Below are 24889 nucleotides of genomic sequence, written 5' to 3'. Positions count from 1 at the left end.
TTTGCTACTTCAGAATCCTATTAAAAGCACCCGAACTGACTCTGCGAATCCTGTAAGTTCCTTTCCAAGATCCCTTTAAACTTCAGTTTTGAGTAACCTCCATCTCCGTTAAACTTCTCCTCTATGGTATTCAACAAGATTTCTAATAACTTGAATGTTTGATCATTGAATTTCAATGTATTCGAGATTTCAAAAACTTCCATGAAAAAATTAACATCAAGCTTCAAATTAACCAAATCGACGGCAGTTAGATTGTTCGCATTTCTCAAATTGTCTAGCACATTCTTGATCAAATGCATTTGAAGTTCGTTAACAATACTGATGAAGATCTCAGCTCCTGTTATAGGCTTCACTTTATGAACCAATTTAACAAAGTGAATTAAAATCTCGTAAATAAACCCATCTACTTTTAGTATTTTGGGTTTACTTTCACGACTGGCATTAAAGTAATTGTTAACCTTAATGGTCAACCAAATTTTTTCTTTATTCAAGATGTCATCGAAAATTGTTAAGGAAGCCTTATCTATGTCAGCGAATAATTTCAAATTCTGACTCAGAAGACCTTTTTCAAATAATCTATCAAATCTTTTGATCAACCGTGGATAAATTGCTCTTGATAACTTATCAAAATTGTTCATGGTTAATACCTTGAATGTACCCTCGGTATTATCCTCTTGATTTCTTTCTATACTGTACCTTTTCATAATAGAATCAATTATAATATTAAGACTTCTCATGAATTGAATTTCAATGCTAACCAATATCCTTTTGCTTGGATAAGCTGCCACGATTCTGCAATCAGATTCATAATTTTCTTTATTCGTAATTAGCAGTTTGAGCTTCAATAAAATATACGTTTGGTAACACTCAATAATATTCATAAGTTTCGTGAAAGATCCATCGGCAAATGCATCCGGATCTGCTCCTATATTGGCACTAGAAGAAACGTTGCTTCTGATTTCCCAGCTCTCTAAATCATAAAATTGAGAGCAATCGTTTACCCAAACTGCACAAATTGCTTCTAGAATTTTTTGGTTAATTTTTAAAGAGCAATTTCTCAAGTTCTTGATGACCTTATTTGTATCAGAACTAGCACTGACATTTCCTATTGTGCTGGCGTAATCTCCCAAATGCGTCAAAAACTCATTCAACCTTTTATTAATTCCACCCAAATAGTGCATAGCAGATAAAGAATTGGTGAAGTTTGGCAAAAATTGTTTGTAATTACTAGGCGATGATTCTAATTGATTATTGTTACCCTCTTCATCCTCGAACAATGTCACCAAAATTACATTTACTTTCTCCACTAGTCCATCAAATTTTTCTTTTATCTTCCCATCGACATCAATTTCGGATGATTTGTAATGCTTATAGTTATTTGTGAACTTTTTTAAGTTCTTGATGAATAAACCATTTAGATAGTTAATAAAGTTATTCAAAATCAACCATGTTTCGTTGATGATAGAAAGGTCCAAATTTTCACTACTCTGGAAAATCAGAACAAGGTCGGTCCCTGAAGTATCTGGAGACTTCAAAACGTCTAAAGAATTCAACAAGTAACTTTCGATAGAAACATCATTTGAAGACGTAGCCAAGTAGCTCTCGATATCGTTGTACTTGTCTGCAATATATTTAATGTGTGATCCATTTCTTCTACTATCAGGCAAAGACTTAATGTAGTCATTCAACTTCTTTTGCATCATTCCGAACTTGTTATCAAATTTTGAGATTTGGTATTCCAACTCTTCATCAATGTTGTTTAATTGATTCATTAAGAAATCGTAAATGGGGTTTTCTTGGGTGTTGTGAATATCCAATTGATATAACTTGTCTATCAATGAAAGGAACTTGCTGTTGGTATTGTTGTTATCTTTGTATTGTGGCTTTTCGCTTACCTCATAGTCCAAACTTAACAATTCTTTGAATATCTTCTTTTTATATTGATCGACAATATTATCAACTTCATTGAAAACCTTTAGTAACGATGTATTGATCAACAATTGATCTTGCTTCAATGCCTCTATTGCCTTATCATCCTTTTGCTGTTCAAACTTCGCCATTTCACGGTTGTATTTATTTTTCTGATATTTTAAGAACAGTTCTTTCTCATTCAAGAAGGAATTATAGTCTTCAATAAACAAATCGTGAGAATGATTTGAGATGTAAATACACAATTTACTAGGCAAGTCAAAAAAGCTCTGGTGTGACTTGATAAACTCGATCAATTTATGGACCTTGTTTTCCTTTAATTTGTTTTCCATTATCGGTCTTATCATCAAAGAGGACGTGGTGTTAAGATTGTTAATCGAGTCCTCCAATATTGACGATAAAGAATTCATCTTAGATTTAGTCAATTGTTGGTGTCTCTTAGGATTAAAAACCTTCGAACTTTCTCTTTCCTTTTGCAACTTAGAACGCTGATTCTTGAATTCGATCAAGACTTCATCAATTGACTTTTTACAATTGATGAATTTTAAGAAGTTTGCGTCAATCACACCCTTCAACTCACTTGTTTGGCTTTGTATGTTGTGCTCGAGGAAATCAACGGCAGACACAAGTTCTTCTATAGGTGTTTGTGAGTGAAATGTCGTTAAGAACTGTTTGGAGTTGAAATTGGAGGAAGATATTAAGTATTGGTTTAACTCAGGATCAGTGGACGACTTGACGATCTTGTCCTGAATCAACTTCTTGTAAACATTGGAGCCTCTTCCAACAAGAGGATCTTCTACATCACTTTTGGACAATCCTTGTTCGTTCAATGGACTATGTGATTCTGTACTGATGAGATCACTCAAGAGGTTGAACTGTTCGTCTTGAGACAATTGTTGGATTTCCTCGGGATCCAAGTGATCTTGTCCCAGTAATTTTAGATCATTTGAGCTTCTTGGTGTGAGGGTGTTGACATTATAGTACGATAGTAGAGTATCTTCGCTAGGATTAGAGTCAATCATTGTTGATGTTAAGGTACCAGTTGATTAGAAGTTATTTATATGGTCGTGTCAAAACGGTGCGCTCACCAGATTTAGAGACATACGAGCCTCGCGCAGAATGGACCATTCTGATTAAACAAAACGACATTCTCGCAAATAGTGGGTTGCAAACAAACTACGGCAATATGGCAATAGAATAGAACTTGGAATTTGGAACATTCTACTTAGGGCATGCAGATAAACCACATCTGTGATTGTATTTTAGAGAACTAATGTACTGTCATAGTTGGATTCTCCATTAAGGATTGCCTCATAATGTTACGAACTAAGCACTATCTCCACAAACTGTACTCCTGTTGTTGCGGCTCATCCACATCCACGCCAGACGAAATAGCTGCCACTGCAGCATTCGCTATGGATGCAGGGTCGTTATTGTCCACATTGTGGCCATGTGCTTGAGGTTTGCCTTGATTGTACTGCTTCTGAGCTAAATCTTTATTGAGGTCTTGTGCTTTCATCTCTGGAGCATTTTGTAACAACCGCTCATCAACGGGGGTAGCAGCTATAACCTTCGGTTCTTTTTTGTAGTAATCGTTGGTCAACTTTTGGAGAAGAACATGCAATGAAAGTTTCCTGTGGTCCTTGACTTCGGTTTTCATTTTCTCAAAAGCAGTCTTGAAATCCGTAGCATCCCAGTCATAATTGGGCTCTGGGAAGAGTTCTTTCTGTTCAGAGTGATAAATCTGACTAATATAATTCCAATCAATTTTTTCAATAGATTCGAAACCTGATATTTCCAAACGCTTCAAAAGCCACGACTTTACCTCTGGTGACATATACGTGGACCTAAGCATGGATTCTCTGCGTACAAGTTTAGACCACTTGTAACGGCATTGAATTCTAGATCTACGACCATTCATACGATCGCTCACTAGAGTCCAGTTGATAGCAGACTGCTTATCCTTACCATCTGCATTGCTTACCATTTCTGTAACAATTACCTTTAGAGCATGCTCTTCTTCTGGTGTCCACTTTTGTGATGTTCTCTGATCACCACATTTCACATAATTTCTCCAACGATCACGACAATCTTCCGGCATTCTACCCATGGCTTCACCAATCTTCTTCCATTTACCTTCATGGTCAACGGCCAATCTTCTTAAGTACTCGTCGTCTTCCTTTGTCCATTTACCTCTAATTTCAAAAATATGGTACAGTCTTCTGACATGCTTATAAATAGATGCCCGGGATCTGTAAGGCAAGACTCGAGTTAACGACTCCCAAAAGTTATCCTTTTTACGTTCACTCGACCATATTCTGTTGCAAATATCTTCTCTAGTCCATTTGAACAAATGACAGTAGCCCGAAATAAAATGATCCACAGCACTTATCTCGATAGGGGCAAATAATCTTGGACCCTTTCCTGTATTGTCTCCCAAGGAGTTATACCAGTTGCATGCACGGCTGGACGCTTCTTCAATAAGACTCTCCACATCATTAAGATGACTGAAGTTTGTTTTCGAAACGCCCTTGTCTTGTAACTGTACGTCAGACACCCCCGTAGCATAGTTTATAAGACTTTCTTCTATTCTTTTCAACTCCTTTTTACTTCTGGGAGTTACTTTTGCTTTTTTAGCAGAGCTAGATAAGGATGAGGCAGCTTGAGCAAGTTGTGTAATAGCAGAAATTGAATCTGATCCATGCCCTTGATTTTGAACGGCTGCATTGGCCGCTGCCAATACTTGTTGCGCTTGATGTGGAGGTACGCCATTCAATGTATTCTGAAGATTATCATGATCATTCAAATCCCCGCTATTGATGTGCCTCGTCAATTCTCTAGCGTCTATTATAGCAGCTTCAACTAACTGATCGTGTTCAGAAGTACCGAGTCCTGCTAATTCGGGGTCAATATCCTGACTCACCCTTCTTCTCTTGCCTATTCTATGTTTTCCTGTAATGTCGTTGGCATAACTGTAGTCTTCGTTCGTCACATCTTCATCCAAAAATCCAGTCCACTGATTGAAATCATTAATGTTGTTCATGATCTCTTCATGATTAATTCTTCTCTTATTCTTCCTGGGACCATTTGTATCCAAAGTGCCCCCAACATAACGCATCACGGCAGCTTCCACAGCGTCATTTATCTGTTGGTTTGTAGTCTTTGATTCATCGTCTTCAGACTGGAGTCTATCACTTTCACCAGTTTGATCTCGAACAACAGACTCATCGCCATCGTCCATGATATCATTATTCCGAGAATCATCGATCTCGCTTATATTTAGCTCAGGATCCTCCTCGCCATCCTTGAGTTTAGAGCCCAACTGAAGAAGTGCTTGTGCCCCACCGATTTCTTGTTGTACTTCCATTTTGCAGTCAATATGGTGTTACCCTACTTTGACGAAGCGGGTAACCCTTTTGCTTTGATTTGTCTGGTGGCGTGCTAGTAATTGCGCGACCATGACGAAAATTACACCGAAGTCCTTGCAAGGACTACAGTTAATCAGATGCATATCAAATTTCTGACTACTACACTCCTAGCAAGAAGGGTGTCATATTAATTATTACTATCAACTAGTTTCAAATTAAATCTATTGATTATTGTTTCAGGGTACTATTACTATACTATTGCTATCTTATTATCCCAAAGAAATTGTATTTTTAGAAGAAAATTACTTTGTATTCCGTGGGAAATTCGGATGCACAGTACCATGGGACGTAAGCTGTCTGTAATTCTTGTCACTGTAAAGTACCTAGATATTGGGCTAGTTGGTTTGGGATTTAGTGACAATGCAATCAGTGTGTGCGCACCATCAACAAAATGTTTATAGATTAACGGCTCAGTTGCAACTCCCGATTACCAATCAGATCGATGGACAGCCCCACCCCCGTTAGAGAGGTGGATGTTCCGTTGACTCCTACTCGTTATAGTCGAAATGTTTTGAGGGATTTGTCTAAAGATGAACTCGTGGAAAAGGTACTTGAGCTTGAATCGGTATTGAACGAGTTCCAAGAATCTAGTAAGGAACTCGAGCAAGCATTAGAAGAAGAGTTGCAAGGCTTAGAAGCAGCCAATGTACATATTCAAAAAGCATTAGATGCTAAACTGCTCGAGCTAGAAGAGACGAAGGCCAAGATAGTGGCGATGAACCAAGAACTAAATGCGTTACACGATAGTCATAATGATAGGATACGAGAGAGCGAGGAAAAGGTAACTTTATTGAAGCAGCAGTTGGTTTCTGTCGAGATAGCAAATGATAGTATGGAATCAAATGACCGCATGTTATCGCATAAGCTTGAATTAGCGAATCAATTCAACAACGAGCTCCTCGAGAAAATGGCCATCTTGGAAAACGATTACGAGAGAGAGCGGAAGGCTGGTATGGAGAAGCAACTCTACATCACAAACTATCAGAATGAGGTCAAGGAATTAAATAGCAAGATCGAGAGTTTGGAGCATAGGTCAGACAGTCCCGACGCTGATGCTCTGTTCATAAGTATGCGTGAAGTATTAAGTGCTGGCCCACCCTCTACTTCCGATAATTATGGCCAACCCCAGATGAGAAAGTCCAGCTCACTCAAAAAGCTTCAGGATATGACCAATGAGGTGCAATCGTTCATAAGAAATTCTACAACAACTGGATTGAAATCACCCTCTACCACAACCACGACCAACCAGCATGCCGTTGCTATAACAGACATCATATCACCAAGTAAGTCCATAAAATCTAGCAAGGGCAAAATAACCCCGTCTCCTTCTAGTACGAATCTTCACAACGAGATTAGCCGTCTGTCAAGCTACAAGAGTACATCCAGTGTCTTTTCTAGGGACTCGAAGAAGAGTGACATCTCAACGCTGGATGTGAAATCGCAGACCAGCAAAAACAGACCAAGGATTATATCCAAAGAGCTTTCACCGATAAAGGGGTCGCCCAACCCTGAAAGAATGATAGAGCTCGACGAAAAGCCCAAATCTAAACTCAAATTGTTTGGAAGGTGAGCACATGGGTACCAAGCAATGTCTTCCTAATGCGTAATATCACTAACATAGCACGATAAGTGTCAACTACACGTTGTAGAAAAGTAGTCATATCGCGAGCATAGACCAGCTGCGTTCGAAGGTCGCATTATTGATTTTGGGATTTGGTGCACCATTCCATTCCTTAACTTATCCTACTCTTGTAGACCTCCAACAAGACTGGAACTAACTCTCAAGACTGTAGTGATAGATGGCTGGACATTCGTAAATCGCCTTGGCCCCGTGCCCATTCTCTTAAGAGGGTACCTCCCTCTCTTAGTTCATATACTGCGCGTGCAGGATTACAGTTCGCGTCGATTGATCTACAAACACTATACTGAATCAGCTCAACGTTAAAATCCTTCCCTTCTATCAATTTGTGACCGATTCAAGATGGCCGAGATTGTACAATTTCCAGGAGTTGCCAACGGGATCAATAAGAATGATCTTTTCAAGTATTTGGTCAATCTTCATGTCCACTTGAAGTCAACACCTGAGGCTGACTTGGCGTTGTACCTTGGACAATTGACCGAAGTCATTGAGTATTTCAAGGTTGAGACTCCCACCAGACCCAAAGCAAAAGTGGTGGAGCCGGATGCTGAGAGACGAGAGGAAAAGCTTTCCTCCAATATTTATAAACTAGTGTCTAGGAATCTCATGATCATCTTCACGAGCTTGACCAACAAGGTCCACGACTTCACTAACAACTTGTTGAACCACTTGCAGGTGAGCGAGTCTGGAGAACTTCCTCCAATCTCCAAAATCTCCATCAAAATACTCATCGACTTATTTGACACGTTTCCTAACTCGTTGGGTTCAATTGTGAACTTTTCCGCCAACCAGATATATAAGATCTTAAAAAAGTCTCCTACCATAGACAGCTCGTTGGTATACTTGTTGAACTCAATTACAAAGAATGCAACCAAATTGGATATCGATGAGAAATTCCAAGCCAAACTCATGAAGATCATTACGAAGAATATTGTACAACCTCAAATCTCTTTTGAGTTGTATCTGGATTCCAAATCCTCCGAAGAAACTGCTACCACTATATTGCTAAAGAAAAGCTACATTTTGGTTTATAAAAATTTGCTCCTCTTAGCAGTTTCAACAAACTACGAGAATTTGTTAGCATTATCAACGTCTTCGAGCTCTGCTGGGTCTAAGATGAAACCAGAAACTATAATGGTGCAGCAGAATCAATTTCAAGTCTCTCTTTTGGCCTCCAATGAAAAGACATTTCATTTTTGCTTGTCTAATCCCAATAAAGAAATCAGAGTTGCGGCTATAGAGTTATTATCGCACTTGTTAATCAATTTGGTTCCTACAGGCAAATTCAGTCCTATAGAATATTTGATTAACCAGTATAATCTTCCAAGCGCCAATTGTTGGGATTCCTCATTAACCACGATCATTGACTTTGATAATGATTCATTGTCGATTGATATCAGAAAAGAGAAGAATACTCTTCTGGGGCATGATAGTATAAGTCAAATTAACCAGGCTACCGAATTGTTGTTATCACAAACTAGCATTGTTGAAACCTTCATTTTATATCTTCAACTTGAACAATTCCAAAACTCAGAATATCTCTCTACCAATTTAACATTTATTCTTGATTCTGTTTTATCCAAATTTGGTGAGTTAAATCAAGCAAAGAATCATATTCAAAATCAACATTGGGATAAAGTATTGATCCACTGGAGCTCTGCCATCGATTTCATCATTAAGGAAATTGGCTCCACATGCTATGAGGTGCTTACGAGCTATGTGTACACCAAGTTCAACTTGGATTACAGCAGTGAAAAATCGTCAATGGATACTGAATTCACCGCGAGCAGACCAACGACAAGTCTGAGAAAGAGAGAATCAATGTTGTTTGGATTTAGAGGCAAGAGTAGCTCGAAGAGTAAGGCTAAGGATGCTAAATTAAAAGAAATTAGGCCTTACCATAATTCATCTCAATCATTTCTTTTGTTATATATTTTTGAAGTTTTGATTCCTTTTGGTATTAATTTTAACTCAGTCATACAATCCAAATCAAAGGATTCTCAGGAGAAAACTATCCAAGATAGGGCAATTGAAGAGGAAGAAAGCGAGGATTCAAAGACGCAAGAAAACTCATTTATCAGGGATATTCTATTCAAGTTGATCGTGAATGAAAATGATTATACACGGAACTACGCCTTGAAGGCATTGTTACTTTATGCAAAGGTAAATGAGGTTGAGATAAACTTGATAGTTCTACATGCGTTCAAGATGGTTAACTTGGAGTATAAAGCCAGTGATTCGAAAGATGGAAAGTCAAACACATCCACATCCGAGGAGAACATCTGCAATTCCACCCCAACAAAGTTAATTAGCTACTCATTAGTATTGCTGTCACTCATTAAGCAAACTGATTCAATTCTTCTTCAAAACTCAACTATTGTCAAAATCTTAAGTTTTTGTACCCAAAACTTGAAACATAACAATAATAGTAACTACACAAATTCTCTCAAGAATTCTGCTTGTTGGGTCATTTTGTCATCGTTGGTCACATACTACAATGACTCTGAGTTCGTTAAATTGAATTCATCTCAATTTCTTGTGTTTTGGAAGAGTCTTTTGACCTCGCAATTCATTAGTACATCTTTGACAGCAGATTCTCAGGAAAGTCAAAGTAACGAAATTATTGATAATTTGAAATTGCGGAATTTCAGCTTAGTGTGTTTATTGAATTACGTGGAATCAGTGGATTTGTCACCAGAGTCTCTCAAGCAGATTCAATTCTTATTGACAAAGTCTTATAATTACCTCACGTACTTGGAGAGTAATATTCCAAATGTCGGTTCTTACACAAATTTGAATAATCAACTGTTCAACGAAGTGGACTATAATCCAAATTTGCTCAATAACATCCATTTTATGAATTCTACTTCATTCAAGTTATCCCTGGATAGAATAATGATCAGTTTGATCCTTTACAGTAAAAAGATTATCTTGCAAAGTTTTACTAAGTTGGCAGCATTATTGAAGAATGATATTAACTCAAATATGATGATATTCCTAATCAAGACATTCAGCGATTCCAAAATATTTAGTCGGATTTTGGGCAATGAGTCTTCTGAAAAGTCAAAGTCTAAAGCTTCAACTTCTGCTGCATCCCACTTAGTCGATTATGATCATGATACGATTTTAGTTGGTGAAGACTACAACTACTCATTTGGTATTACTAGTAAGTATCAAGGAGTTTCTGCGAACATTGATGAATTATTGATTAAGAATGGTCCAAAAGATCACGACTCTTCAATTGTCTTCAGTTCGCCCAACTATCAAGATCTGGTAACTCAGGAACTCAAGTTCAAGGATACTTTTGCATCAAAAGAGGGGAATTCATCCAACATTAGACCAATTGAATCTCATTTGGAAGACGATTTTCATACTTGGATTGATCTTTTTGAGAAGCTTGTTTTCAAATCTGTGGGACATAGTATTAACTACGATCCCAACATTTATTTAACACAAAGATACTCTGTACATGAGGAATTTTCCCCCCCGATATTCACATCGTTAGTGGATTTGTCTATTGAGCTTTTCCAACTCGTCTTTCCAAATTTAAGTTTACAAATCCAGTCCTCTTTGTTGGAGCAAATGAGAAATTCTTTAACCACTAAGGCAGTTGATCCCTTAAGATTAAAGGCAGTAAAGGTCAATGTGTCAATAGCTCTACATGGACTTGTTAATAACGCTATCAAGAGAAAGTTGACTCTTGATGCTCAGGTTGTGAAGATCATAGGAGATATTTTATCCAAAATTGAGACCAACAACCAACATTTGATTACTATCAATTCAGATACAATCGGCCTCGCTGGCTTATTGGTGTCCAAATCTACTGTGAACGAATTAATCAGCAAGTACGTTAATGAGATCGTTAATGATTCTAACCCTTATAAGAGAGGATTTTCTATAATCACGTTGGCACGACTTTACGAAAAGACCAAGTTCGGATACCACGATACCTATAACGTTATTTTACAATTATTGAATGATCCGAATCCTATTGTCTACTATTACTCATTGGAGGCTATTATTATTCTTTTTGAAACCAATGTTGATAGTGTGAATTACATACCAGAGATTTTGACAAAGGTTTATGAAAACTACTTGAGTGAGAATTTTGGTTATGATATCAGCAACAAAACTTTAATCAATTTGAAAACGAAATATAATTCTATTGGATTGATTACCCGTCTTTTAAAGGTTCTTGTCACATCACTTGGACCAAGATTGACTGAATTGGCCGAAGATCAAAAACTGAAGATCAAAAACTTGATTATTGCATTGAGTCATGGAATTGGGTTGGCTACTATTAATGACTACACAGATGTCTACAAGTACTTGCTTGCGCTTTTCCAAGAATTGATAATTTTCGATCCAAAGTTGATCGAAGATGAAGTTTCCTTTTTTACTGAGTTGTTGAACTTGATCATATCAAAGAATCTTAAAGTAGGCTTGGTGTCTCCCTCGCCTACATCGATAGCAAAGGATTCAATTTTTCCATTCACGACTAGTACTGATTTGTATGAGGCATCTTACGCATGTTACGTGGAACTAATTAAGATTTACGGGGTAAAGATTGTGGATAAGGAGACTATTAGCTTGTTATGGATATCTATGAACCTTAAGCCATGCAAGGAATTGAAGCAATTCATCACCCTTTGGTTAGAGTCTAGTTTAGAAATGAACTGGTTCTCCATCTTGAGTTCCTTGTTTAAACTCAGTTCAAAGAAGTTGCTAGGTCCATTTATTGAGGGTAATTATCAACAGAAGCTCTTGCCGTTGCAACAAAGGCAGAAGAAGAAGCAGCTGAATAAACTCGAATTTAAGGACGAAGAAATTGAGAATATTGTGGGTGGCGACGATGAATCAATGGATAAGAATGAACCAATAACTTGGGAATTCAAACTATACATATATGATTTATTGAATCATCTATTAGATTTGGCGTCTTCTAATGGGAGATTGCTTGAAAGCTTGAAGGACAAAATCCAGGAAATTGTCAAGATTTCGTTCTTGGGATCCACCTCTCCCATTTCTTCAATTAAGTTGGGGGGCATTCACTTGCTTGATAAAGTATTAAGGTTGTTTGGGCATATGGCCGATCCCTTATACCCAGGAGTTTCCATTCTTGAACAACAGCAGGCACAAATCATTAGTGCATTGATACCTTGTTTCAATAGTGACAACGATTCCAAAGTTATTGTGAACACCATCAACGTATCTTCCAAGTTTATCAATCTACCTAGAATCAAATTTTACTCAAAACAAAGAATTCTCAAGACTTTGATTTATTTATTGGAAGAAATCTCGGCCAATAAGTTCTTGAAATTCGGGTTCTTAGAGAATATGTCCGAGTATGGAAGGAAATCAATTCAACTTTCTATTTTGAATTGTTGGGCTTTGCTTAAAATAGATGCGGAGGAGGATCAAGAGACTACAGAGCCAGAACTTATAGAAACGTTGGAGAAGTATTCAACCTTGTTGACGTCACTTTGGATCTTAGTTTTGAGAGACTATTCTACCTTGAAATTTAATGATACTTCCAACAGAGAGTTGATTACTTATGGTAATTATTGGATCAATTTTATCAGCGTTCTCAGTATCCAATTGGAGCGTAACCCTCAATTTATTGACGAGTACTTAGGGGGTGATGGAGAAAACTTTTTCTTCGTATTATTCAGTCAATGTGTTGAATCCCTCATCAAGAATAAAAGTGTTCCTGAGATTTTGAACTCATTGAAGAGATTGGTCAAGATTTCGGCGTTAGTCTCATTGTTATTTCACGATGATATATTCGGGGAGATCATTGATTTGTTTGATCGTTTAATATTGATCGATGACAACACTGAAGTTCAATGCGAATTGGTTGAGATTGTCAGCACCATCTCAAATACATATGTCACAAATGCTACTGGAGAAGTATCTTTGGAAAAGGTGGAGAATGGCTTCGACAAATTGTTTGAATTAATTAGGGTGGAAATGTTGCCCTTGTTCAATATTCTTCCGTTCTTGAGAACGGACTTTGATCCTTCGAGTGAGACACAGAAGCTCACTCTCAGATCTTGTGATAGTGCTCCTAGCTTGTTAATTTTGAAGAAAACATTAGAAAAGTTGGTCGAGATGATGGCTATGTTCCCTGTTGTTGTCAAGGTGGACTTATATTCATGTTTATTATTTATGTTTTCCAAGATTTATGAGTTCAAGAATGAACTATTGATTTCAGTTATATTGCCTCACTTGAAGCAAGTCCTCAGCGAGTCAAGTCAATTTGAGAATAATCTTGTCCAAAACTTCAATGACATAATCCGTTCACATTACTCCATAAGCAAAGAACTCAAATACTCTGTGATCACATCAATGGTTTTGATCACCAGTGGAAATATTCAGTTAAGTCAAAAAGACTCGGAAGATCTTGGTAAAGCGTTGATTGGATTGCTTGGGGACAAGGAGTCTGCCAACATGGCAATTCAATGTATTAAGTCTTTGAACCAGTACTCATCAAAAATACAAAAGCCTTTATTGGTAATGAAGTACTTGGTCTCGGACTTAATGACTATGCTTTCAAGCGAGGAGTCTCTAGAAATCGATCCAAAAATCTCATTTGAAATATTGATATCATTCAGCCGAGTGTTGACCGATGACGCCAAATTGGTGGCGTTGTACTCTGTCTTGATCCCATTGTTAATTAGGTACAATGATGCTAGCAAGCTAAGCAAGAACTACTTGCACGAGAAGTTGTTATACTTGGTGCAATACAGTCCTCTGAGCTTCAAGATTGTTGTCAATGGAAAGTTAAGTGATGGACAACGAGTATTAACTGAGGAGTTGGTGAAGATGCAAGAGACTAAGGAGGAAGTTAACAAGGAGGAAATCGAGTTGAAGAGATTCAACGAAAGTTAGAGAACTCCTGTTGCTCATATATAGTGCTTATTGTATTAAACTAATGTACAATTAGCTTTCAATAGATATTCGTAATGTATGTTTCCTGTACTCCATCACCTTGTACCACATAAGTCGCTAATAGACTCATTCTCAATATCCCCAAGAATCTATGAGAAATGTGTTACCTGTACTATATAGAGCTAGAGTAAATCTCCAAAATGCTTATTCATCTTGAAGTTATCGGTGCCAAACTGGCATTATTATCAGTTGTTGCGGCTACCCTCTGTTTTCTATTTCGCGCTGCTCGCATTTTCTTCGATTAAGAATCGCGTCGCGTCTCCTTTGCACATCTGAGATTATACTGAACCCTCATAAACAGCATTAACATGAACAGTCTATCGTTGAGTCAATCCTTCTTGTTTGATCACCAAAAACCCTCCGATTCTGAAGGGTTCGGCTCGTCCTTCTTATTTGCATCAAATTCCCAAAAGTCTAAAGATAATGATGATGGTCTTGATCTAGCTGAAAATATAGACATAAGTCCAGCCAGTTTAAGTACTAAAGAAGTGAAGTTGTTCAGTGGAAATGTGATATCATTGAAGCCAAAAGTAAGGAACATCCAACCCGTGGATCAGGAATTTGAAACCGAGTCGGGCGGTTTTATGGACGTAGACACACTATTCAGTAAGGCGATGTTACGAAACAAGATAAAGTCCAACCAAAAGGAGCTACAATTGACCAAGAAAGACAATAAGAAGGGAACTGGAAAGGGGAACGAGATATGGGCAGAGAAGTATCGGCCATCCAAGTTTATTGATTTATGTTCTGCAGGTAATGATAAGCAGTACCGTCTTGTTCTTCACTGGTTGAGGAAGTGGAACTCAGTATGCTTTGGAGATGCTTTCGAGAATGACGGTTCTGTTGACAAGTACGGAAGACCTCTTAGAAAGGTTTTACTTGTTCATGGGCCCTCGGGTATCGGTAAAACAGCTGCTATTCACCTTATGGCAAAACAAATGGGGTATGAGGTAAACGAGCTTAACGCTGCAAATAGTGTAATCTCTTCATCTGAGAACTCCGACACTGAAAACCTATCGGGCATGTTGAAAAATAGAATCAAAAATGCCATGACCTCAAATAATGTGACGGACAACAAACCTTGGTGCTTGGTTATTGATGAAGTGGATTCGTGTTCTAATAATGGTGAGATTATCAAAGTCCTCAATGATCTTGTTTATGCTGATCTGAGATCTCAAGATAAAAATGTATCGGACGACAAGAAGAAGAAATCTAAGAGTTTTAGGTTGAGCAGGCCGATCATTTGTATCGCAAACGATATCTATGCCAATAACCCTGGACGCCCAGGAAGGAACTCTCCTATGGACAAATTGAGAGCTATTAGTGAAATTATTCAATTTAAGAAGCCTACTTCTTCGAAGACCCCCGGCTCTAGGGGTGGAGCTGCAATGAAATCAGTGAAGGATCATCTCATGTTGGTGAATAAAAAAGAAAAAGTGGGATTGGATAACCAGCAGATAGGTGAGATTGTGGAAACCTGTGAAGGTGATATTAGGGCGTCTTTGAATCATCTACAATTTCATGGTAGAAAACTAAAGTCCGCGGGATTCCTGAATGAACAGCATAGTAATGGTATCAATAAGGATACTCAAATTTCGTGGTTTGCCATGATAGATCTCTTATTTAAGAGAGATGGAAATCTAACCAAGGAGCAATGTTTTCAAAATCTTCTCAACTTATTTTTGAGCGGAAGTGGGAGATCAACAGTGAGCAGTAGCAACTCGCATGACAAGGTGATTCGTGAATCTTTCAACAAGTATTTGGACGTTGTGAACTTCCAAGATGATTCATTGGTCAAACCCTCCGAGTTTAGTGACTGGTTGAGCTTCTATGACAACATCCTGAGTAAACCCAATGATGATATCAGTCAGTATTCTGCATTAGTGAATTTGAAAATATGGTCTTTATTCAGTGAAATAAACCCCCGCAAAATTTTCGATGGTGAATCTCTAGTTCCAAACAGTCGAAGTCTTGATTTTGATACATTCGAATCGATAAAACAAAATAAGAACTTAATCAAAACTACCGTTGATCAATTGCCTTTAATAATGAAGTTAACAATTGGTACAAATCCTGAAGATTATGCATCATATGTATTGCCTTATTTTAATAAGCTTCTCCATCCAGACGTATCTTCGAAAGTGAAGTCCAATTTGAATACTACCGAACAAAAGTCGATTGAAAAAATTACTGCATTGGTCCGTGATTTGGATATCAAGTTGGAAAATGAGCGAGATTTAGAAACTGGTAAAACACTTTTGCAAATGACGCCTAGTTGGGATAGTGTCATTTACTTTGATAATCAGTTTACTTCTCTACCATTCGCCAATTTGATTACACAACAACAAAACAAGAGACAAAATTTGTTTCCACTAATTTCATCGGAGTTGGAGAGACTTCAAATGATGAGAAAAGCACATAAACGGCCAGTACTAGACTCGAAGGCTAGCGAAGAGAAGGGACAGAAAAAGAGGATTAAAATTGGTAGTAGTATCGAATTCTTCAAGAATAGGTATGAGGGGTTGTCTTCGCAAGCTGAAAATTCCAAAGTATCTACTCCAAGTGAAACCACAAGAATATGGGTGAAATACAATGAGGGGTTCTCTAATGCAGTAAGAAAGAATATTGGGTGGAATGATATTTGGACAAGGTGATACTTAATAGATATTTATAGCTTTGCAATTATACACGATAAAACAGTAGCATAAAAAGCAATACTAAAAGTAATTATACAACTCCTACATAGTAGCTAAAAAAACTTCAAGATCAAGAAGCTGAATAAATTGGAAACAAACAAGCAAAATTAATAACTGTATAAGGAATTCAAAAAAAATGATTCCGCCCAGGATCGAACTGGGGACGTTCTGCGTGTTAAGCAGATGCCATAACCAACTAGACCACGCAACCATTTATGAATACCAAATTGATTGTTAAAATAAAAACCTTTTTAAAACTTAAATATTTTTATAAAAAGAATGATGAGCATTAAAAAACGATTGTATCAAGCTTTCATACATTAAATGTAAATATTTAGACATTTTTTGTAGCCAGTTATTGACTGCTTATCATTTTCGTGCGAAAAAAATATTTGTATGGTAATCGGAATCTGCTGTGGCAATTAAAATTTATTGCAATGGAAATTACATTTGAATATGGCTTCCATATTTATTTCTGTACAGATGTCATTAATGATTCCCCGGTGTAGTTTCTTTAATTTTTGAAAATTTATGCAAAAGGTTTTCAATTTTGCATTGCTGAAAATAAATGAGAACTTGTCAAAAAAAGGGCTTCAGATTGAGAATCGAGAGGTAAGGCTCGGATTACCTCGAGAATGTTGTGCAATAGATAATGAAAAAGGTCCACATCTTGTTGTAGTATGAAAGGATGTTTTAACTGCGTCTTATTGATCTTGCGAATGCGAAAATTCTGGTGCAATTGGTTGAGAAATCACCTGCAGATAGAAAATGCAGGCAGCAAGATAAGCCACAACAAGGAGATTGAATAACCTTTGGTGGCGTAAGTAAGGTCCATCTATGTATTGGTTTTGTAGAATTCAAAGACAAAGCTTATGTCAAACCTGGTTTGAACTGAAGCATCTACACTTCCAATTGTTGAAAAGAATACAATCTTTAGAATTCCAGTTCTATTACCGTTGAGGACACCATAAAAAGGTCTGAATATCCTGATTCTAGGGGCATTAATTTTAAATGTTTAAAGAAAAGTAGGAGATGGACAAGAAGTTAAGAACAAGAGAAGAAGCAACCATTATACAACAAGACTGGGGCCAGGAACTGGTTCAGTACAAGAACATTAAAGATGAACCATACTTTAGGGTTAAGAGTTGCAGTGGGGTTTTCAGTTTGTATAAGAAATGGTGTGAAAGACAAGGTCTTGATAGCAGTGTGTGGCTGAACAAAAGTGCCACTCAATTTTGGGACTACTATACAAGGAAGAGATCTCAGTTAATAACGCGGTAGGAAGAATGAAGATGCTTTATACCTGTTAGGGTGATTTGCTTGTGTGAGAAACCCTATTGTTTAGATCTTTGTATTGAGTTTTAGGGCTAACTACTAATATAACTACCCTTGATAGTAGCTGTACTCTAGGCTTCTCCAAGCCAGTAGTTAGATCTCTAGTGATACGAAAAAAATACCTCACTGGCTAGTTCCCTGACAAACACTAAGCATCGGAGTCAATCAGCTCAGTAGCGAGTCATCACAGATCCGTCTGGTCTTCTAGACCTCACAATACACACAGTTGCAATCACAGTCGAATTCAGATCAAATATCCTTTTGCGATGCTATTTCTTTGACAGAAGGACACCGGATAAACTGTCGTTGAGTACTGATAAATTTGTGAGGTTACAAGATCATTGGCAGGGGCTGAAGATAAAGTCATTGGCGAGAAGAAGTGGAGTTGTCTTTTTGGTTTTCGGTTTTGTATGAGACAAATTAATGAATCAGAGTGAAAGAATCGAGGAAGCATACGAAGAGATGGTTACAGTATTTGATAATGTGCCAGTATAGTGATTAGAAAATACAAGGTCCTATTTTGAGGCCCCTTTGATTGAAGAACAGATGTCGAGTTGGTAAATTGGGTAGGCTGACGTTTCAGGGTTGGACGGAATTCAGTATTTTCATTGAATTCAGGCGGAACCTCTGGTAATTATTTCCTAAGAGGATCGCTGATTTTTAATTTTGCTAATGGGGAGTATAGTATTATCTACTCCTCAGATAACATTTCACCTATTGCAATGGAAAACGAACTACCGCCTTTTTTTTTTTTTTTTGCTAATGGGAAGTATATTATAATCTACTGACTATATACCTATTGCAATGGATAACACACCATTATGGTCAAACCGTTAACCGCCTTTAATCTCGAGAAAACAAATTTTGGTATTTTTGATTACATAATTAATGTTATAACCAGTATATTGTTTCTTTTCTTCCAATCACCATAAAGTAGGGCTCTTTGGCCGAGCGGTTAAGGCGGTAGACTCAAGTTCTACTATCGTAAAGATGCACGCGTTCGAATCGCGTAGGAGTCACTATTTTTTTGATTTTTTTGCAGTATTGGACCACTTCCCACAAGTTCACGCTTTCATCGGTTACTTGCTATCGACTTGTTCCCTTGCTAGCACTACTTTATGATGTGCTTGGAACACCTTCAAAACGTGCGATGACATAGTGCAATTATTTCTGTGATGATCATTCATACCCCAGCACTCCATAAATTAATGCACGTGACAAATACGTCATGGATTTTCATTTCTTTTGTCCATCCGAGGGTTCTAATTCCTTGGGAAGTGCATGCAGTATATATATTGTTAGATTCCGGGTGACTTGTTATTCAATACCACAGGCCGATCGGAACCTTAATCAACATCATTACTATTACTATATTATCGTGATCACCTGCCTAGCATATTCTATTACTCCCCACTGTTAATGCCCCTTGATACTTAATGGCTGAAAGACGTTTATTTAAGGAATACAAACTGTACACCAAGAACCCTCCACACAATCAAAATCATCAAATTGTTTCTTTAGAGCCTACAGGTGACGAGGATAACTTGGACATATTTGAATGGTTGGCAGTAATCTCCAAACCTGCCCGTAGTGACTCCCAGTTCTACTACAACGGAAAGTGGAAACTTCAAATCCGCCTAACCTCGAAGTATCCCTTACTGCCACCAACCATTCGTTTCATCACCCCCATCAACCACCCTAACATCAAGTTTGAGACTGGAGAAATCTGCTTGGATATTCTAAAGCAAGATAATTGGTCCCCAGCCTGGGATTTAGAACATTTGGTGGTAGCAATTTTGATGTTGCTTGATGATCCAGAACCCGATTCCCCACTCAATATCGACCTGGCCAATCTTTATCGACACGATAAGGTTGCATTTGAAAGCATAGTGCAATACACCATTTGGAAAACTCAATCCTTTCTCTTAACCACTGAAGATCCGATGCGAACTGGAATCAAAGATCCAGAAAAAGAGACGGAACTTACAACCGATGCCCCAACTCCCGTCAAAGAGCTCGATTCAACCATCTCTCAACTAGAATTATTGAAAGAACAAATCAAACCTCCGGAAGGTATAGATCATCCAAAACCTTTGAGAACCAAATCATCCAATTTGAAAGTTATCCATGACGTTGGCGAGGAGGTTACAAAACAATTCATAGCCAAAGTGAACGAAATAGGCCATCATTCGGCTTCATCATCGCTGGATTTCACTGATAATGATAACGATTTGGATCCTGTGCGTGAGCAAGTGGCAAAGAATGTAACGAAACAGGTCGAGAGATTATGTTCACAGTCAGCATCCCCAGATCCAGATGAACACTCCGATCCTGAAAAGAGCGAGGAGGCAAGGTTAAAGGATGAAACAGTTGAAAAAGTAAGACAGCAATTTATAAAGCAAGTTGATGATAAGGTAAATGAAGTCCGCAAGAAGCAAGAAGAGTATCAATTATCTCGGAAGAGGAAGCATTAGAGACTATAGACACACATCTGAGATGTATGATAATTAATGAATTTAAATGAAGAACTGTAGTTCTGTAGTACTTGCACCACGTTATACAGGCACTTCTTCAGTTCTCCGACGTCGACTTGACAAAGAACACAAGTCTAGGTAGTGAAGGGGGCTACAGTGATCGGTTTCTTCTTTGAACTGTATTGGTCTATAAACCTATACCATGCTATCTATGGACTTGTCAGATGACAGATCCAGCTTGTATTTTACAATCGAAATTCCGAAATGCTCCCCTAACGCAATCTTCTAGCTTCTCTTTCAGATTCCATCAAAGAAAGGATGTCGTTTTCTCTGACTGGGCCCTTGACGTTTCTGACGATAGTTCTAGAAGCGTCTTCCAAGAACTCGACTCTGACTTGGGTGACACCACCTCTAGAACCGGTTCTTCCTAACACCTTGATGACCTTGGCTAAAGTGACTGGGGTTTTAGTATCCATTTTGCTGTTGTACGAAGGAATAAGATGGGAACGTCGGTGAAAAACTTCTCATGAGCAGTGGGTGATGTCCGGGTAATTTACAGCGCCCAGGCCTGCCCATGAGAAAGAACGTGCATTTTGGCACGTGACAACGAGACTTCCCGTTGCCCGGAATGTTCCTGTACCCGCGCTGGTAGCGAGCTACTACAGCGTATTGTGTCTGTCCCCATCACGTGCATTTGTTTCACATTGACAGCATAGGGGCCACGACAGCCGAGCTTTACCCTTTGCTTCAGCCGCTTCAAAAACCCCGAATACACCCCACGTACTTCATCTTCGTACACCTGAATCGACAAGCCCCACCGTTCGATCACTATCGCCCAATTGCTAAATCCAGTTTCCTCGCTTAGCTCTGTCTATATACAGTACTACGTATATAAACAAACCTACAGCCATCTTAGTTGGCACAACGCATCACTGGCGCTTCTGAACGTGTCTACAAAGGGGAAGGCAAATATGGTTGTCGGAGAGTCCAGATCAGACCTTTTGGCGTGGTTAAACAGCACACTCGAGTTGAAGTACAACCGAATAGAAGAATGTGGGAAAGGAGCAGCCTTTTGTCAATTAATGGACTGTATATATGGAGGGGTACCAATGGCGAAGGTCAAATTCGACGCTACCACGGAGTATGATTATCGTCAGAATTGGAAGATATTGCAGGCAGCATTCACCAAACATTCGGTCACCAAGGTCATTGATGTGGAGCGGTTAATCAAATGCCGCCTACAGGACAACTTGGAGTTACTACAGTGGTTTAAGCGCCAATGGACAGAGAACAAAGGGGTGAATGATAATTACGATGCTAGAGCAAGAAGAAAGGGAGGTGCCAGTGCAGGGAACGGCGTACCGAACGCAAGACCCGCGGCTGTCACTAGAGCATCAGTGAGTGGATCTAGATCCTCATCTACATCCTCCTCCACTCCCACTTCGAGGAGAACTACAATAAGTAGTACTCCTATCAGTCCCAAAATTGTAAATAGTCAAGCAGCACCGAGAAGAGTGTCATCTGGAAACAGAACATCAAGTGCTCCACAAACTCCACAGCAAAACTCAACTAAAGTGGCACAGTTGAATAAAGAGCTATCCGAGGCAATGTCTGAAGTCGGGCAATTAAATGAAGAGCTTCAAGAGTACAAGTTGTCAGCGGAAACGTTGGAAACAGAGAGAAACTTCTACTTCAACAAGCTCCGTGAAATCGAAATTTTGGTACAGAACATTAACGATTTGATTGATGCTAACAATTTTGCTCAATTGAAGGAATTAACTGTGGTGGATTTGAACAAAAAGATTCAAACAATTCTATACTCAACAGAAGAAGGATTTCAAACAACACCAATCGAGGACGATATCGACAACAGCCTTCTCCATGAGCATCAAAGCACAGATATTGATGCAGACATGCTGCTCCCCGAGCCAGCAGATGACCTTGATAACGACTCCTTCTAGCTATGTACCAATAATTCAATGAAACTACTCCTGGTGTAGAAGTGCTATGGAAAAGTCATAAACGATCACGTGACGCATGACACCAACGCGTTCAATGCAAATACCATGCCAGTGTAACAGACTTCCCCACTAGTTCCAGCTCAGATAATTACATAACCAAGGCTTCTAGTACCCTCAGTAAACATCCTACTCTTCTAGACACCTATTAAAATTAAACTTTAATTATAAATGACTGCATAGTGTCTCATCCATCTAGAAAAAAATTGTTTCAAAAATCCACTGGACCCTTTCATCAAGATAGATTTTTAAGCATTACAACCACGAAAAAGTGTCTATACACTACAAGCAACACACTCGCAGACATAACGTACCCGAACAATACGTAAAACCAGACCAATTAACGCAGGAATATTGTGGAAGCAAGACAGGTCAGTTAAGAGAGATTGAGAAGTGGTAGTCACAGAGCCCGAGTCCACCCATAAACTTGACAAGAGCCCGAAGCTATTCTTCCAAACAAAGTAGTAATGACTGCTAGCACATACAATAGGAGAAACTCTAGCGCTACGCCATACGTGATACCGGTCAAGCATCAGAACCACATAAATCAACATCAACACCAGCAACATCACCAGCCTCATATTCACCATCCCAGTCATCATCACTCGAACAACCAGCATGGAATAAACAACACTCAACACACATCCCAGCTATCCACTTCTGTGCCCACACTTTCAAGAGAGTTTGTTGTCAGAAGAATTAGTGAAGGAGAAAGCGGCAGGTTGAAGGAAGAGCTCCGGTGTGAAGCTTGTGGTAAAGGGTACAAACATATCTCATCATTGGCCAAGCATTTATGGGAGCACACACCTGAATGGAATGTCACCAAGAAATTGTTGATCTCCAAGCACCAGCAGGTGCAGCTTCTTGAAGCTGCTAGTATATTGGTGGGGATGAATGACAACCAAAGTACCAGTGCCGGGGGTACTAGAAGAAACTCATATATAGACGGTTCAATTCCTCCAACCTTTAAATCTGCGTTCAACGGCGGAATATCGGAAACATACGACCCCAAGCACAAAAACAAGGTGTACAAGAGATCCCACTCTGTTTCACAGTACCCTCCCTCATCAGCCCACAGTTATCACGGCTCTGGATCGCCAGCAGGGATTGGAGGGTACTTGGACCACCCAAGGAGGGAACACGGAATCAAGGGAAGATCGAACTCGATTGCTGGGAACGGTCAAGACGGGGTAGATTATGATGAGGATCACTTGAAGTCACCTGCGTCGTCCTACCACAATACTGCAGTTCACTTCCAGGACTCACCCCAAGTGTTATCACCACGCCAGGGACAGGAAGTAGATAGAATCGAGTACGCCCAGGAACACGAGGATGATGAAGTGGGGATCATAGGAAAAATGGAGACATAGGATAATATAGGATTCACCACTAGCTGTTGGTAAGGTAGGAAGTGTAGTTTAGAAATAGCACGTTGAATTAGGGCTGTTATCTCTAGAGACTATGTGCAGTACCGCACAGGAGTATTTAAGAGGAAAATTTTCTGAGTTAGGTCACCACGGACAAGAATCAGACACTTTGTTTTGGCAGGGTCAGAGCCTAGGCGCCTTTGGGTGTCCTTGGTTCGCACAGACGTCCCGACACCTTCTCTGGGAGAAATCCTGGACGAGCCGTTTTGGCAAGTCAATTGAAGCGAGACACGTCTGGTTCGTTCGAATAGCAAAAGTGCATCATAGTACATCAAAGGAATGGCCTACTCTTTGGTGTCTCCAAGAACACGAACATGTGTAGATTAAGCGATATTACCATGGCATACGATGTGCCGAAAGGTACTATATACAAGAGGTTTGGCGTGAGCCACATGTCCCACTGGAAGTATGTACGGGGTTTGAAAACTCTGGCCTGTTAGGCCATGACAACTGACAGCAGAGCTACTGGGAGGTATCCTCCCCTCTGATGATCTCCAGGTTCAAAGGCTGGATCTTCTCGAGCTTTTGTCTCAATTCAATTTGTTCTCTGTGTTCCAACTCGTTAGCCTTCATTTTCTTGGTCATCTGCCTGGCCTCGATTCTGGCAGCGTCCTTGATGGGGCCCTGTCTGAAAGCCTCTCTTTCGAGCTGCTGCGAGTAGTTGATGAAGATGAAGGCGCCGACGGCGGAGACGCATGTTAACCCGAAGGTCACTTTGGAGGCTGTGGACATGATGGTGGAGAATAAAAATGTCTGATCTTCCTATATCATTGGCAAGGTGCGCCTTATGTAAGCGTGTGGGTGCCCCAATGAGGCTCTTCCAGAAACGCCCCGGACCTAAGCTCACGACAGCCTGGCGTTCGACACCTCTCCATGGCCTCGCTTGGAGTCGAGTGTGGCAGCATCCCCCCACGTCACCACCGTTAGGGTGTCTGTAGTTCTCAGTAAGTGCCATCCCCCAATTACTGGTCAGTGGCCCGTGACCCTCACTG

General features: G+C 39.2%; 11 protein-coding genes and 2 non-coding genes across 13 annotated transcripts; 8 read left to right on the top strand and 5 right to left on the bottom strand.

The window, feature by feature from the left end:
• Positions 1–20: 20 nt before the first annotated feature.
• On the bottom strand, positions 21–2951 carry SEC5 (exocyst subunit; the record flags this gene model as incomplete). The annotated part of the gene is made up of 2 exons (XM_020210495.1): positions 21–1529; positions 1575–2951. The coding sequence occupies 2 exons, from the start codon at positions 2949–2951 to the stop codon at positions 21–23; spliced, it is 2886 nt and encodes a 961-aa protein (XP_020062772.1).
• Positions 2952–3079: 128 nt separating this feature from the next.
• CANTADRAFT_27362 (uncharacterized protein) lies at positions 3080–5334 on the bottom strand. Its single transcript, XM_020208082.1, has one exon. The coding sequence runs from the start codon at positions 5294–5296 to the stop codon at positions 3263–3265; it is 2034 nt and encodes a 677-aa protein (XP_020062771.1). The 5' UTR covers positions 5297–5334; the 3' UTR covers positions 3080–3262.
• Positions 5335–5536: 202 nt separating this feature from the next.
• CANTADRAFT_27361 (uncharacterized protein) lies at positions 5537–7076 on the top strand. Its single transcript, XM_020208081.1, has one exon. It carries the CDS (start codon positions 5800–5802, stop codon positions 6925–6927), a length of 1128 nt encoding a protein of 375 aa, XP_020062770.1. The 5' UTR covers positions 5537–5799; the 3' UTR covers positions 6928–7076.
• Positions 7077–7149: 73 nt separating this feature from the next.
• Positions 7150–13977, top strand: CANTADRAFT_27360 (uncharacterized protein). The gene has a single exon (XM_020208080.1). The coding sequence runs from the start codon at positions 7339–7341 to the stop codon at positions 13885–13887; it is 6549 nt and encodes a 2182-aa protein (XP_020062769.1). The 5' UTR covers positions 7150–7338; the 3' UTR covers positions 13888–13977.
• A 269-nt stretch (positions 13978–14246) lies between these two features.
• CTF18 (Ctf18p) lies at positions 14247–16651 on the top strand. Its single transcript, XM_020211315.1, has one exon. The coding sequence runs from the start codon at positions 14256–14258 to the stop codon at positions 16599–16601; it is 2346 nt and encodes a 781-aa protein (XP_020062768.1). The 5' UTR covers positions 14247–14255; the 3' UTR covers positions 16602–16651.
• A 129-nt stretch (positions 16652–16780) lies between these two features.
• Positions 16781–16854, bottom strand: CANTADRAFT_t223. Its single transcript has one exon. It is a non-coding gene; the product is annotated as a tRNA-Val (tRNA).
• Positions 16855–17675: 821 nt separating this feature from the next.
• On the top strand, positions 17676–17924 carry CANTADRAFT_92065 (uncharacterized protein; the record flags this gene model as incomplete). Its single annotated transcript, XM_020211904.1, has 1 exon — positions 17676–17924. One exon carries the CDS (start codon positions 17676–17678, stop codon positions 17922–17924), a length of 249 nt encoding a protein of 82 aa, XP_020062767.1.
• A 991-nt stretch (positions 17925–18915) lies between these two features.
• On the top strand, positions 18916–18997 carry CANTADRAFT_t225. Its single transcript has one exon. It is a non-coding gene; the product is annotated as a tRNA-Leu (tRNA).
• A 278-nt stretch (positions 18998–19275) lies between these two features.
• Positions 19276–20938, top strand: PEX4 (E2 ubiquitin-protein ligase peroxin 4). Its single transcript, XM_020208414.1, has 2 exons — positions 19276–19931; positions 20175–20938. Exons 1-2 carry the CDS (start codon positions 19415–19417, stop codon positions 20450–20452), a joined length of 795 nt encoding a protein of 264 aa, XP_020062765.1. The 5' UTR covers positions 19276–19414; the 3' UTR covers positions 20453–20938.
• Positions 20725–20928, bottom strand: RPS28B (40S ribosomal protein eS28; the record flags this gene model as incomplete). The annotated part of the gene is made up of 1 exon (XM_020210561.1): positions 20725–20928. The coding sequence occupies one exon, from the start codon at positions 20926–20928 to the stop codon at positions 20725–20727; it is 204 nt and encodes a 67-aa protein (XP_020062766.1).
• Positions 20939–21423: 485 nt separating the features above from the next.
• Positions 21424–22413, top strand: CANTADRAFT_55471 (microtubule-binding protein; the record flags this gene model as incomplete). Its single annotated transcript, XM_020210449.1, has 2 exons — positions 21424–21928; positions 22028–22413. The coding sequence occupies 2 exons, from the start codon at positions 21424–21426 to the stop codon at positions 22411–22413; spliced, it is 891 nt and encodes a 296-aa protein (XP_020062764.1).
• Positions 22414–22675: 262 nt separating this feature from the next.
• On the top strand, positions 22676–24293 carry CANTADRAFT_316879 (uncharacterized protein). The gene has a single exon (XM_020208415.1). The coding sequence runs from the start codon at positions 22938–22940 to the stop codon at positions 23838–23840; it is 903 nt and encodes a 300-aa protein (XP_020062763.1). The 5' UTR covers positions 22676–22937; the 3' UTR covers positions 23841–24293.
• Positions 24294–24359: 66 nt separating this feature from the next.
• Positions 24360–24629, bottom strand: CANTADRAFT_92056 (uncharacterized protein; the record flags this gene model as incomplete). The annotated part of the gene is made up of 1 exon (XM_020211903.1): positions 24360–24629. The coding sequence occupies one exon, from the start codon at positions 24627–24629 to the stop codon at positions 24360–24362; it is 270 nt and encodes an 89-aa protein (XP_020062762.1).
• Positions 24630–24889: the final 260 nt, after the last annotated feature.

This window comes from Suhomyces tanzawaensis (assembly GCF_001661415.1).
Source record: "Suhomyces tanzawaensis NRRL Y-17324 unplaced genomic scaffold CANTAscaffold_7, whole genome shotgun sequence".
Taxonomy (NCBI): Eukaryota; Fungi; Ascomycota; class Pichiomycetes; order Serinales; family Debaryomycetaceae; genus Suhomyces; species Suhomyces tanzawaensis.
This window is presented reverse-complemented; position numbering and strand designations above follow the sequence as displayed.

What these genes read in the sequence shown, in the direction of transcription:
- CANTADRAFT_27362 (XM_020208082.1), bottom strand. Translation starts at nt 5,296, where the DNA reads ATGGAAGTACAACAAGAAATCGGTGGGGCACAAGCACTTCTTCAGTTG.
- CANTADRAFT_27360 (XM_020208080.1), top strand. Translation starts at nt 7,339, where the DNA reads ATGGCCGAGATTGTACAATTTCCAGGAGTTGCCAACGGGATCAATAAG.
- CANTADRAFT_27361 (XM_020208081.1), top strand. Translation starts at nt 5,800, where the DNA reads ATGGACAGCCCCACCCCCGTTAGAGAGGTGGATGTTCCGTTGACTCCT.
- CTF18 (XM_020211315.1), top strand. Translation starts at nt 14,256, where the DNA reads ATGAACAGTCTATCGTTGAGTCAATCCTTCTTGTTTGATCACCAAAAA.
- CANTADRAFT_316879 (XM_020208415.1), top strand. Translation starts at nt 22,938, where the DNA reads ATGACTGCTAGCACATACAATAGGAGAAACTCTAGCGCTACGCCATAC.
- PEX4 (XM_020208414.1), top strand. Translation starts at nt 19,415, where the DNA reads ATGGCTGAAAGACGTTTATTTAAGGAATACAAACTGTACACCAAGAAC. An exon ending in TGAAGATCCGATGCGAACTG is followed by an intron (nt 19,932 to 20,174) that starts GAATCAAAGATC and finishes ATCATTCGGCTT; the next exon opens with CATCATCGCTGGATTTCACT.